The sequence below is a fragment of the Antennarius striatus genome, chromosome 5, assembly GCF_040054535.1.
Source record: "Antennarius striatus isolate MH-2024 chromosome 5, ASM4005453v1, whole genome shotgun sequence".
NCBI lineage: Eukaryota > Metazoa > Chordata > Actinopteri > Lophiiformes > Antennariidae > Antennarius > Antennarius striatus.
In genome coordinates this window covers 10,232,270-10,246,556 of record NC_090780.1, presented here as the reverse complement: position 1 = coordinate 10,246,556, position 14,287 = coordinate 10,232,270, and the positions used below count along the sequence as shown (strand labels likewise).

General features: G+C 40.6%; 2 protein-coding genes across 4 annotated transcripts; one reads left to right on the top strand and one right to left on the bottom strand.

Annotated features, from left to right (window-relative positions):
- Window positions 1-159: 159 nt before the first annotated feature.
- hemk1 (HemK methyltransferase family member 1) lies at window positions 160-12,619 on the top strand. 3 transcript variants are annotated; one of them, XR_011035405.1, is made up of 12 exons: window positions 160-392; window positions 2,861-3,034; window positions 3,132-3,223; window positions 3,321-3,414; window positions 3,509-3,646; window positions 5,119-5,183; window positions 5,305-5,354; window positions 5,445-5,550; window positions 9,208-9,303; window positions 9,561-9,671; window positions 9,888-10,028; window positions 12,310-12,619. XR_011035405.1 is itself a non-coding variant. In XM_068315195.1 (11 exons), the coding sequence occupies exons 1-11, from the start codon at window positions 279-281 to the stop codon at window positions 9,925-9,927; spliced, it is 1,080 nt and encodes a 359-aa protein (XP_068171296.1). In that variant the 5' UTR covers window positions 160-278; the 3' UTR covers window positions 9,928-10,440. The 3 variants fall into 3 exon arrangements, 2 of the variants coding, with proteins under 2 accessions (XP_068171296.1, XP_068171297.1); XM_068315195.1 differs by lacking the exon at window positions 12,310-12,619 and having other exon boundaries at window positions 9,888-10,440; XM_068315196.1 differs by lacking the exons at window positions 9,561-9,671; window positions 12,310-12,619 and having other exon boundaries at window positions 9,888-10,440.
- Window positions 10,578-12,474, bottom strand: cisha (cytokine inducible SH2-containing protein a). The gene is made up of 3 exons (XM_068315197.1): window positions 12,334-12,474; window positions 11,706-11,869; window positions 10,578-11,513 (listed from the first exon to the last, which is right to left on the bottom strand). The coding sequence occupies exons 1-3, from the start codon at window positions 12,351-12,353 to the stop codon at window positions 11,017-11,019; spliced, it is 681 nt and encodes a 226-aa protein (XP_068171298.1). The 5' UTR covers window positions 12,354-12,474; the 3' UTR covers window positions 10,578-11,016.
- Window positions 12,620-14,287: the final 1,668 nt, after the last annotated feature.

Below are 14,287 nucleotides of genomic sequence, written 5' to 3'. Positions count from 1 at the left end.
AGAGAAAATTATTTGAGTTTTCAACGAAAAGCACCCATTCGCAAAGGTTTTCCGGTTACTTCATGAGATGTTTGATTTGTCCTACAGGACTTAAAGGCAACACCCTTCACTAGCATCACTGTTGCGCGTCTCTGCCGCATGTACCAGAGATGTGCGTCAGGGTGAGGTGGTGTTGTTGCGCCATGTGAGAGAAATCTATCGTGACCCTAACGTGTCGAAACGGTGTTGGATGTCTGCGTAGTTTGACACCACCTGAAACGTGTGCCGTGGAAAAGGAGATGCTGTGGGGATGTGGAGAAAAGTTTTGGCTGTCAGCATCGGAGCAGATGAGTGTTTTCAAGTCAGTCATGTGGAAACGAGCTCTGAACGCAGGGTTCATGTGTCAACCAAAGGTAACCAACCATGTGGTTTCTAACACGTGTTGAAGGTGGCTTGTTTGTTTGTTTGTTTGTTTGTTTCCTGTGAAACGAATGTTTTGTTTGGGGAACGTACATGGAAGAAATCCTTAAATTGTAGATTGGATTCATAATAATCAATGGATTTCATTCACTTATTTTAATATTGCGAAGTAAGTTGTTTTTTTTAAATATAGAGATTAAATACTCGTAAAATAATTAAACATTTTAGTCATTTAACTTTATGGAAGACTGAGACGTCAGCTTTAAACAAGGGTATCCATGATTTTTATTTTTTACCTTAACAGGAACGTTTGTGGGGAGAACCCCTGTGCTGTTGGAATTTGGATTGAGATTTATTATAATTTAACAATTGAAGAAAGAAACTCTTTGTAGCAGTGGATCTGGGCCAAAGTAAAGTTGAAAAAAACATTTGTCTGAATGAAAAGATTTGCTACTATGGAAATTATATTTCAATCAATATGTCTTAAACTAATGATGATGACCTGCTTCCAGAGGATTTGCTGGATTGTTTTTTCTGTAGGGAATCTTCTGTGTACAATATATATACTTTTTAGGGTAAAATAAAGCTGAGCTAAATGTTAAAAGATAGCTTTAAACCACAGTTTAACTTAATATCATCATGTGCGTTTTTTATTGATATTATCAACTATCTCTTCTGACATGAGTGTAAAAATAACAATCATTGACCTTTTTACATCGAAGCATAATTTACCCAAAATTATAAATTTGTATGCATCTGGATCAGATTAGATGAAACAGCATTATTAAGAAAGTGACAGTCTGGAACAAACACCACATACAGTCTGGGTAGGAATGAAAAATTCAGTGAAAAGAAATTCCCCAAATTAAACCAGATTTGAACTATTAAAGGTATAGGAAACTCATTTTAAAGTGAAATATATTTTATCATTATGAAAAAAATGAAAAAAATTTTTTTTCCCTGATGTTTGGCATCATCCCTTTGGTCAGGACACCTTAAAATCTGTGCTGCTGCAGCTTCTGTACCAGGCTCCCCAGCAGGGGTCACACGTCATCGGCGACACCCGTCACTTCATCAGTCGGGGCAGCCATTACAACACAATACGATCGCTGAAGCGATAAATCCGATTGAGTCATGGTTACCTGTGAGGTGAATGGTTGTTCCCACACCACAAAGATAAGAACCTATTTTTCTTCAAAATACCTCCTGAATTGACTGTAGAGCAATGGAGGGTGAGGATAAACGGGGTCAAAATGACCAAAGATCCAAGAATCTGCCATGAGCACTTCACCCCGGATGATTTTGAAAGAGATTTGAAGATAGAATTATTTTCAGACAACCATAGCATTTATTCAGAATTCCCAAGGTTTAGTGGATAATTAATTCATATATGGAGCTACTGGAGGTGTTGCATAAATGTTTTTATGACCAGATTATCACGCGATTATGGCACTCGCAAAAAGTATACAATCTCAAAAGTGATAGACAGGGCATTTTACTGAGAAGATCTGTGAAACTGAAATAAAACAAACAAAAACAGCATGTTAGGCCCTGATCCCTATACATTCGTTAAAAAAAAAGACCTATTAATATGAACTAGAGTTGCCATTAATTCCACATAGTCCAACAATCCCATTGACGGGCTAGTTCGTTTGAATCGGTAGTGCGATTAACTTTTACACACACAATATTCACTTACAGACTTGTGAGCCTGCTAGGTACAGCAGGAAGAAAAAGAGCGGTGGGTGGAAACAACTGACATGACTACCTGAACCACAGCGAAGAACTACAGAGGCGAAACTGCAGCTCAAACAATCCACTGAAACTGTTAGAGGGTCAGCACAACATGATTTGAGATGATATCTTGATAAATGAATCTGATAATGTTGGCTTGTTACGTTGTTGCTTCCTGTACTGTATATTTAAATAACGGCGCTGATATGGATTCACCGTGATGTCTACGATTGCGTCATTTCCGCTGTCATGGCGCGCACTGTAACTTACGATATATCCTGTTTTTCTAAGTCCCCATTGATCATGAAAAAATAAAAAAGCCACCAAAACTTTCGTTTAAATATGTACTTTAAATACACACCTGGTTCATTTTGACTTTCTTGTCCTTTCAATGGTTTAAAGGGCCTTTCAGTTTGTCAAATTGTCAAAACTTGGTGTACGTTTCAAAACTACTGATATTAAACTTCCTCTTTCAATCTATCTAAAAATAGACCTGAAGAATTGACATTTAGTTGAATTCATGACTGCAGTTTTTTCAGGAGACAATCTTGGAACCTAATAATATGGCTAAGTCTTATTTTCTTTAGTTTCAAATTAGGAGTTGCTAACATTTAAGAAGCTCTGAGATCGAAACATTTTGTCAGCTGACAAAAAAAAGGTCTTCAAATGGTTCCCTTATAGATTTACTGCTAGTTTTAAATGATGCTCTTATATTACATGTTTGTAGGGAGCTTGGGGTGTCCATGCAGTCCGTAGATGCAGCGCTCCAGCCGTACCTGTAAACAGGATCACAGCGCTTCAGGCGATGGACTTATGGAAAAGACACTTCATGGAAAGAGGTGTGACGGAACCAGAACACTCCAGCCAACACATCATTGCTCATCTGCTCGGGGCTAAAACTGTGAGTTGAGATCTGCGCATCGTGTTCAGCTGACTTCACGTCGCCTTCGTGTTTCATCGCATCCTGTCCTCTTCTTGTGTTTCATTTCTCTGTCCAGATTGAAAGTGTTGAGCCGGGGAGGTTAACAGAGCTTCTCAGCCCAGAAGAAACAGAGCAGGTGTGGAAGCTCTGCACCAGACGCCTCTCCAGGTTGGAAGTTTTGTCATACGCCTTCACCATGTATTTATGGATAAGTGTTCAGATGTTTGTCCCTCAGAATATCCATAGATAAATGTGTTTTGTGTAGAATGCCTGTGCAGTATGTGATTGAGGAGTGGGACTTCAGAGATCTGACGCTGAAGATGAGACTTCCTGTGTTTATACCAAGACCTGAGACTGAGGTTGACCGTATACACAAACACACAGCTTCTCACACGCATACGAATGCAGTGATCCATACATAACCACAGCGGTGTTGTCTCTGTGTTGATGCAGGAGCTGGTTGACCTTGTGCTCGCTGATCTGGAGAGGGTTCCCAAACCTGGAGAGGATGTCGATGCCCAGCGTTCATTCATGGAAGTGGGATGTGGGTCTGGTGCCATTTCTCTGAGTTTATTGAAGAGTCGGTCCGAGGTGAGATTTATGTTTGCTCTATTAAAATGAATTCATAATCACTTTTTTCCTCTTGCAGTATTTCACGGTCTCCAGATGATTTACAGTGGTACCTCTACTTACGAAATCAATTGGTTCTGGAAGAAATTTCGTAAATATTCCATAGCGAATACTCAAAAAGTTAATATATTTGTGAAAAACTATCAGAGCACCTCACGGGTCAAGGGCCAAATGACGAGGACGCTGCATACACACCTATCTAGCTACACACAGAGGTCCCTCTAAGCCAATGGGATGCCAGGAGGCAAGGTAATAGCCAATGGCAGAGCAGCTATACGAATGTTGCGTTCAGGAACCTGTGGGAGCTGCGAGTAGCAGTCCATACTGTATTTTTACCTTACCTAACTCAAAATTTCTTTCGTAACTAGAGGCAATATTTTCCTGTTGAGGCGTTTCGTAAGTAGAACATTTCGTATGTAGAGACATTCGTAAGTGAAGGTACCACTGTATTGTGATGTGTTTAATGGTCCTGACATTTTGTCAAGTGATGCCATGAAGTTGACGTCACAAGAGAGTGAAATATCTCTTGATTATTGTGTTGAACTTTGTCACAGGCCATCATTTTTCCTTTAGAGTGAATTTAAATTGGTCTGATGATGGCCTGGAATTCCATCCAACACTGAATACTTCTAAAGCGAGCCGTTAGCCTTTAGCACAAATTGTGTTTATTTAGAATTAGCAACTGTTAGCATGCTACCTTGCTAAAATAAGACATAATACATATTGAACATGGCACCTGCTCATCTTAAGCATGTTACTATTGTGATCAGGGGCTCTTGACAGTGATGAGAACCCAACAGTATTTCAGTTTGAATTCATTGTGTTGATGAAATGATGATGTCATTTATTCATTGCATTATTTTCCAGGGTAAAATCTGATGCCTGCATCACCCAGCCTACGGCATGACTATTAACAGCGTGGCTTGACCTTTATATCTGTTATGCCAGTAGATGTTTACGTCGTCCTGACAATAAATGCAACCAGTCCCACCTTTAACAGTTTCTCATTGAAGTGAACAGTAAGATGAGTCCAAATGTTTGACATATGCCATGGATACTGACTCGATTGATCAATAGCTGGAGAGAAAATATTGAAACTCTGATCATCACAGTTTTAATAATCGATTACAGTAAATCGTCATTAGCTACCAGGCGCTAGTTAAAAGAGGAGTTGAAGTTTGCAGTTTCCTAACTTCTCCAGTTGGATCCTGCAGATAGATTTTATAATCCTGATCGGATTAATAATCAGCGCTGTGGGTTGATGATGACTGATCGTCGTGTGCCGCCATTTGTCTGCCTACATGATCAATCCCATAATAACTTGTTCTTCATTTAGACAGATGTAGCGACTAAGAAAAATGTAGGTTTTCCCTGAGGTGGTTGTGTTTGGTCAGTGAACAACTGTTTCTAAGGGCCGTGCTTGTCTCCCACAGCTCAGAGCCGTCGCTGTCGATCGAAGCCTGGATGCAGTGAATTTAACAAGAGAGAATGCGTTGAGGTGAGCTTATCATTTTGTGACAAGTTGTGAATATACTCATTGATTAGCTCTCTTCCTTTCTTCCAGTAAGTGTTTTTACTCGTGGAAGGATAATAAAGGGCTAAAGACTTTTTCTCTGCAGGTTGGGGTTTCAGGACAGATTACAAGTTTATCATGTAGATGTTATGAAAGGCAAGTGAAAGGCATGTGTTGCACTTATGAAATGACAAATCAGAAAAGACACTTCTGGTTAAAAAAAATATTAAAATTGTGTTTTGCCAGATGCAGAAACCGTACTGGACCTCTGTGGGCCTGTGTCAACGTTGGTCAGTAACCCTCCATACCTGTTCTCAGAGGATATGAACTCAGTGGAACCAGAAATCCTCAGGTTACAGTATTTATGAGTAGTAAAGACTGTAAATGTACAATTGTGGTAGATGGTCGTTTACGATGGTAGATGGCAAATAATCATCATAATAAACAAACATAATTAAATTGATTAATTATGGATTAAATTATAATATTTAATTTGTATGAATATATTTCAATTAGAAAAAGTTAAGTAGATTTAGCTTAAATTTCCAGGGATGTTCAGAGAGTTTAATGCAAGAGAGATATGTTCTTTTATTCATCCTGGTCACAACATGCTACAGGATTCTGTCGGCTGGAGGGTCTTTAGAGATGGACTGGGACAGCCTGATAATAGGAAAATGCAGGAAAGGAATGGAAGTAACAAGAAGTGGAATATCTATTTTGAGACAAAATGTCTGATTATTTTAGAGATTATATAGATGAAGGAGGGCAGTCTTAGAAATGTGACTTATATAGAAGTTAAAGGTCTTATCATGATCAGACAACTTCCAGAAGCCTTGAAGAGACATCGGCAACAGGGACCGACCTGGTAATGATCCTTCCACAGGTTCACCTACGGAAACCTTGTTACGACTTTTACTTCCTCTAGAATCGAGACTCTAGATAGTCAAGTTTGATTGTCTTCTCGGTGCTCTGGAGGTCAATAATCCGTCCACAGTAGTGACATCATTAGGATGTGTGTTTTTGAGATGTTTAGGGCGCAAAGTATTCACCTTAATTTGCGCTGAATAAAATAGAAAACTGAAGTTTATCCAGGATTTTTATGTCCTCAAGCCATTCCAGAGGGTTAGCGGGTTGATAAGTTTCAAAATGACTTCCATTGTTGAGAATAATTGTGTTACAGCGTAACAATGGAAATGTATGGAGGTCTTACCTAGTACCATACGCAGGGTGAATGATATTAGTCCGAGCACAAAACCCTGAGGAGCTGTATGTTTAACTTGTATATGGAGGCTTCATCACATACAGACTGAGATGGATAAGATAAATAGAACTTAAACCGGTGAAGAGTACTGTAGTTCCCTGAAATCAAATTAAATATTTGAGTCTTTGTAATTTCATCTAATGGTCATTCGTATGAAATGCAGCACTAAAAAACAATAAATGGAGTGCAGAGATTGTCTGATGTAATTGCAATGACACGTCTTGTAATGTAATTTAGGTCAATTTGTCTGTGTTTTGATGCTGTTTAAAGTCCGACTGAGAACAAATAAACTATTTTCTCAAGAATTCCAGAGAGGAAGACGAGATTAAATATTTAACCCAGTTTCCATAAAAGTTGGGAGGGTTATAAATTGTAAATATGAATAAAATGAAATTATTTACAAACTACTGAAAAGTGTCACAACATACTCAAAAGTAGCACAGACAACATCATTGTTCAAATTATTGAAAAGTATTTGCTCTTTTTGAATGTGATGGCAGCAACACATTTCAGAAAGTTGGTACAGGCTGTAAAGGTTCAAACAAAACTCGTGAAGGAACACCAGAATGAATGCTAAAAGGGTAGCAGCATGACTCCAAAGAGGCTGATCCCCTCTGAAGTACCAATGGGGGAGGAGGGGGTCATCACACTGACAGGCTGTGCTGGAACATAGCACAACAATTAAATAATAATTCTTCTCAGCATAAAGTTTCAAAGAATTTTGATTTTTCGTTGGCTGCAGTCACATTATCATGAAAAGAAACAGAATCTGTAGAAATGATTGGTATATGAGGGACGAGGCTAAAAACCGGACAGAACAGCTTTAAAATGGACATGACTATGTAGTGGACATCAGTGCATGGCCGTCATTTGTGAACATAACTTACTGCTGTTCCAAATAAATGAAACTCTTGTCATGCAGAGGAAACCGTATATCCCCAGAATCCGAACCACATCCAGAAATGACGCCTCCTTTACTGAGTTCCTTTAGATGGACTTAGAAAAAAATGGACAACTGTTGTACTGTGGTATGACAAATCAAAATTTGAAAGTAATAATAATAATAAATTTTATTTATATTGCACTTTACATTACGAAAATTTCAAAGTGCTACAAAGACAAAGCATAAAACCTATGGTGAAGCAAACTAATAGAACAACACAACCCAACAATAAGGCATATATAAAAGGCTGAGGAAAGGCCTTTTTAAAATGGTGAGTCTTTAGGCTATGTTTAACAGTATCCAGTCTGTGGCGCTCTCAGATGGTCAGGGAGAGCATTCCACAGACTGGGAGCAGCCGAGCAGAAGGCTCGATCATCCATGCTGTGCAACTTTGTTCTGGGGACCCTGAGGAGGTTGGCTGTGCTGGAGCCGAGGGTGCGTGAGGAGGTCTGGGGGACGAGGAGTTCCTTTAGGTAGGCTGGTGCGTTACCCTGTACGCACTGGTGGGTGAGGAGGGAGATCTTATATTGGATCCTGAGTTCCACAGGGAGCCAGTGCAGTGATTTCAGGATGGGGGTGATATGGTCGAATTTCCGCACCCTCATCAGGATCCTAGCAGCGCTGCTCTGTATGTATTGGAGCTTGTGAATGCTCTTGCTAGGGATCCCGATGAGGAGCGCATTACAATAATCCAGCCTGGAGGAGACAAAGGCGTGTACTAGTTTTTCAGCATCGGACAGAGAGAGTGTGGGGCGGAGCTTGGCAATGTTCCTAAGGTGGTAGAAGGAGGTCTTACACAGATGCTTGATGTGAGTGTCAAATGTCCAGTGGGGGTCCATTCTCACGCCCAGGTTGGTGACTGCTGTGGAGAGTGGAATGACCCGACCAGCAAAGGTGATAGAGGTTATGGGGGATGATCGTACTTGGTGTGGAGTACCGACAAGTCTTTTTTTTTTTTTTTTTATGAATTCATGGATGCTTCATCCTCCAGGCTGACGGAGAGGGTTGTTATCAAAGTACAGTTCAGACACGGGCGTCTGTGACGTGATAGATGACCTGCATATTTCTGAAGGCTCCATGCATGACGAATTAAAAATGTCTGATGTAGGATGTGACGCAGTAGATCTTCTACTCTTTAGAAGCTGACATTCTTCAAAACAAATTATTGGGAAAACATTTTACATATAAATTGTAGCAGGTGGTCTCTTCAGTTCCCCAACTCAACTACAAGATTGTTGTTAAAAAATCTGCTGATGCAAAACAGAAGCAAACATGACCCTGTCCCTACACTTTTTAAACACGTGGATGTTCTCTGGTTTTAAATGAGATGTACTTTAAAAAAACAAACAATTGTAGTGTTTCAATAATCAATAATAATAATCTTAATATCCAATAACCTTATATTTATGAGACAATTTTAAATATTTTTTTTAAATGTCAACAAGTGAAATTATACTTTTTAATTAAATTAAAGTCAGTATGTGATTGACCTACTGGCTCTTGGCTTTGTTGACTGTATGGTGCGTTAGTAACGTGTTCCAAACTGTTTAACTAATACAAAAACAAAACAAAAAAAACTATAGCTAATAAAAAACTGAATTTAAAATCAAGTCCCACTACTCAATTTACAATTTTTGACAAAAATGTATTTGTATGTTCTAAACTGAAATTGAAGAAAATATAAATCAATCCATTGGAATGGTGTAAAGTGAATGTGATTGTTTTGCATCAGTGCATTAACTGTTATGAATATTTATGTTCTGAGTCAAACTGAAGTGACATTTGTGTTCTGAATCTTCTGTTAGGTTTGAGGACCACGCCGCTTTAGACGGAGGTGACGATGGCCTCAGGGTGATTAAACAGATTTTAGCTCTGGCTCCACAGATCCTATCAAATCACGGGTAAGAACCCTGCTGCTCCACACACACACACACACACACACACACACACACCTGGGTTTAATTCATAACCGCATCGTCAGCTTGTCATAGGAACAGCGTGTTCTGAGAAACCCTTATCGAGTTGCCTCTTTAATAAGTGAGGCTTGTTACGCGAGTACAGTCGGTGACATGAGCCGCGTCTCTAGTGTCAAGGTTACTCCTGCTGATAAAACAGCCGTAGTGCTTTTTATTTTTATTTTTGTTACTGCGATCAACAGCCGTGTTTACTTGGAGGTTGACCCCAGACACCCCTCAGTCATCCAGCGGTGGGTGGAGTTGAGCGTTGAAGGCCTGCAGTACGTGGAGACACATCATGATATCAATGGCAGGTCTGTGGAGAACCCCCCTGGCTTCACGTTTTATCTTAGCATCATTAAATTATAGTCATAATCATTTAACCTGCTGTGTGGTTTGATGTCTAATTGTTCATCAGTGTCTGTATAAAGGGCTACGCTGTCATAATCTTAATCTAATTAATGAATTAGTCTCAATATACTCTAAATTAAATAATTCGACTAAATTATTCTGATTTGTTTTTTTTTTAGGCCTCGTTTCTGCATTCTTCAGAAAGACGAGTCGAATTAGCACCTCAACATGGATCTGCACTGAGAAACCGAGCTCCTGTTACGCTGGCGTGAGTCCAGGTCGCCTCAACCCCGGCTCTGCTGCCCCCCTGAGTCGTCAAAGTACGCTCAAACCGCTCCGATCACTCGCTATTTATGATGTGTTAAAGCTCAAATCGCTGTCATGTTACTGTTTTGTTTTTAATCTGGTAACATTTGGGATCACATCCTGCATCAGAATAAAAAAAAAAAATGCATGCGTGATGCACAACAGGGCTCAAAGCTGAAGGTAATTACCGAGGCTTTTCTTAGAACCCTCGCTCTCAGAATCTCACCCTCCTCCCAGGAAGCATTCAGTAGTTCTGTGAAACCACTGATGAACGGTCCTCCCCTTCGCTCATCCGCTTGCTGACTCAGATGCAGGCTGTACGCATTGTTGAGCAAAAACACGCACGGTGCGGCCTTTACTTCCCTAAAATAATCTGCATTTTTCATGCACTTAAAATCCAAAGTCCACAAAGTCTTTGCGTTTCAAAGGTGAAGTAGGCAAAAAAAATAATAAATTAAATTACAAGTGTCACAAGAGCAGCTGTCACGTGGTGAACAAAGATGACGAAGCATGTGTGCGGAATGGTGTCACTTCAACAAAAACAAGGATATAAAGGACAGATGTAAACTCAGATTGTTCATTTTAATAGAAAAATGTACACATTAAAGGTAGAAAAAAGTCTTAGTGAGAAGAATAAAATGGTGTAAAAGATGTCTCAGTGGAATCGGTGTACTTCATAGGAACAGTATGTTCTAGTTGAAATAATGAGGTTAAAATGGATATGCACAATTTCCACAGTCAGCATAAAGAAAAGTGTAGATTACAGTACTGAATTTTGCTCACAAGTCTTTGCCTTGGGGTCCTTCACTGCACGTCAGTCTGAACCGAATCTGAATGCATGTCATCAGCACGACCCCCCCCCCCCCCTACACACACACACACACACATCCACCATTTCACGACTGGCCTCCGACTGCTGCAACAGCAACGTCGTGTCCAGGCACCAGGGTCCCGGCTGAAGTCAGCTGACCTCCACCACAGTCACAGACACCAGGAAGTTCCTCATACCTTGAAGGGATAGTCCTGAATGTAATGCAGCAGAGGTCTGGGGAGTGGTAGCTGGTCGGGGCAGTCAGAGTGTCTGTTAATGACGAGGCGTGTGAGGTGCTGCAAGGAGGGCAGGCTCTGGGGCTTGTACAGCGCTTGCTTCAGTTTTAACACCACAGAAGTATCCTGAATTGTCTGCGGAGAGGATTTTGTGGTAGCTTCCTCCTCCACCTTCCCTTCTTCTGCTTTCATCTTTGGTCCCATGTAGTACTGCACCAGGCTGGGGACGTTAGGGAAGGTGGAGAGCCTGGCCTGGGCAGGGGAGATGGAGTCCAGCAGAAACTGTGCGCTGCTGTACTGGATCCGTATGCTGGTGGGACCCCGTGCAGTCCTGACAGACAGGGTCAGCATGTACAGAGGGTGGCTGCTGTCCCGGATCAGAAAGGCTCCTTCAGACGCCTCTTGAAGCGCAGCATGGGCCTGGGCGGCAGTGATGGCTCCCCAGTACCAACCTACACACAGATTCCTGAATATTAGTCACTCCAAGTAGTTACTATTGTCCTGTGAGCTGCTCGTTCTATCAGTTAACAGTTTAGTGATTGCAGTAAATGTCTAATTAGAGGAACTCGCTATTCAAAGCCTGGGACAGATTATTTCACATTGGTTCTGTGGTTTTTAAAAGAGAGCTGGTTTTCTTATTGTACCTGAATTTTCTAGATAGTAAAAGTTGCTGGCGATCGCCCGCAGGTCCTTTGTGGGGTCCCACAGTGAGGGGCTGCTCTGGAGGCATGGCGTCGGAGATACGGTTCCTGCCCGCATGCCCCGTGGGGCTTCAATGGATGGAGGGGTGGGCAGAGGATTTCTAGGACTGGAAACAAGATGGAAAAGTTGCGTAAATGACTGAGGGAAAAAAAAAAAAACAACCCCAATGACTTTAATCCTCTATATTTGTGCTGGAGTCCACATTACTTGTTGTTATTGGTAAATAGTAAAATGAAGTGTTAGAATTGGGCAGGAAGTTACTTCATTTAGAACTATGAAAACTTTAAAAATGGAATCTAATTTGTTTTATGATATTTTAGTTGACTTCTGATTATGTGTTCTATTGTGTTCTGATTTTAAAGGTAAAGGTTCCCTATAGGTAATAAAAGCATTGGGGTGTATTTCCTTTGAACACTATTGTTCTATAAAGACTGGAGGTGAAACACACACAGCTCTCCTAACAATAGGTGTGTGTTTAACACTCCCCTTCCAATCATTTTAAATGTAACTCGACACAATTTAAGATTCACTTATTTTTTTTTACAGTTAAGAGACAAAAAGTGAACTCACCCAGGTACACAAAGAATCATGCTACTTGTGGAAACCTGTGGGTTCCAATCCGATCAGGTCTTGAAGAACACGGCGGGGAAAACACCTCAACGGGAATAAAGTGGACGCTCACGATCATCGGCCGGATTCGAATAAATCGAATCTACGCGTTAGAACAGACAAAAAGGTTCCGAGTGTCCGAACGCTGCGCCGGTCCTGCAGTTTAAGTACGAACACTTGATGTAAAATGGAAACTGTAATAAAAGAAGAAGAAGAAAAAAAAAAACCTCCGAAAAGATTTTTTTTTTTTAAAAACCTATATCTCTGTATATATCCGTAGCTGCTGTTTGGAGTGTGTTGTCACCAGAACGGACCCAAACGTGTGAAGGACAGAGTGTAAAGGCTTGGCTTTTAAAATTTACCATTTCCTAGAAGTCTATTCTGAGAACTCCTCGCAGTGCCGGTGGCTCTGACGTCACAGCCGCCGCACCAACCAGCGCCGTCCGTTCCGCTTAGTGACAAGCCAACAGCGCGAGCCTGCGCCGCGTTGTTACGAGGTAAACGCCGCGCTTTCATCGGTAATTCCCTGGATAACCCGAGCAGGAAGCGTCGCTTTCCTTCGGAGCGGCGGCTCTCCCCGCTGCCCTTCTGCTTTCACGCGGTGGCTCGCGCTTTCGCTGAACCGGCGCGCGCTCCTAGGAATCGCGCGGCAGCTTCTCCCTATCCGCTTTCCAGGAATAATTGCAGGTTTGACTCCGCCCCGCCGGGCGGCCCTGACACAGCCTTCATTCTGGGAATTCGCCGCCTCAACATTAAAGATAATAGGAATGCGCACAGGCTGTTTCCAGTAATAAAGATTCCCCTCGATCCCGGTGGAAAAACACGGACATAGGTTTTTTTCTCGGAGGTTTTGTGGGAGTAATTATGTCCGAGGAGGAAAGTTGTTGTTGTGACAATAAAGTGAAGAAAAATGGGCTAAATCAACCCAGTGTTTGGAGAAAATGTAACCTTGCTCAAGGTTTGTTTGTTAACGCGCGTTTCACATTGATTTATGGGTTGACGAATTTCCATTGGTTTAGTCGGCGATTGAGACATGAGAGGTCAACCTCTGCGAAAAATCTTGTTTTGCTGGTTTATCTGTAACCGGACCAACCTGTCTAGGAATTCCCACGCGGTTCTATCTATTTTTCTTTTCATGAACAGGATCGAGATAAATCCTGGTTGCTGAATGCAAGGCTGTGTTGGATTAGTAGTGCATTGACATAAGAACAATTTGTCCTGAGCTGAAATAACACAATTTATATATATATATATATATATATATATATATATATATATATATATATATATATATATATATATATATATATATATATATATATATATATATATATATATATATATATATATATATATATATATATAATAAAAGCCAGCTGTCTCTCACACCAGTTTGGAATCAAAGCTGACACTAACAATCACAACCACATTCACTAGAACCAGCTGATCCTGAAAAGCTGAATCTCAGCACAGAAATCCTGAAATGAGCTTTTTCTCAGAAGTCTTGTGGACTCTCATCAATTACTTCTGCACGTGGGTGAACACATAGTCTGTTTTTTAATGTGCGTATTTCAATTTCCTTTTTACGCCTATTACGTGTTTTTTCTTCACTGAACTTCAAACTGGTAACAAAGTATTAAAAAAAAATAAAAAAAAATCACATGTTACACATTACAACAGGGCCTGAGTCGGTCATGAAGCCACATCTAGCTTATTAAAACATTAGCATATCTTAAAGAAAATCACAAACTCACTTTTTCATGCATTTACTCCACTGAAAAATAATTAGAAAACATTGTGTGACTGGTTTGAATGTTTTCATTTTGGTGGGGTAATTCCATTGATTCATTTTTTTTAACATTACGTATATAATCTAGAGAATATCAGCCATGCTGATGGTGATTGCCGACTATTA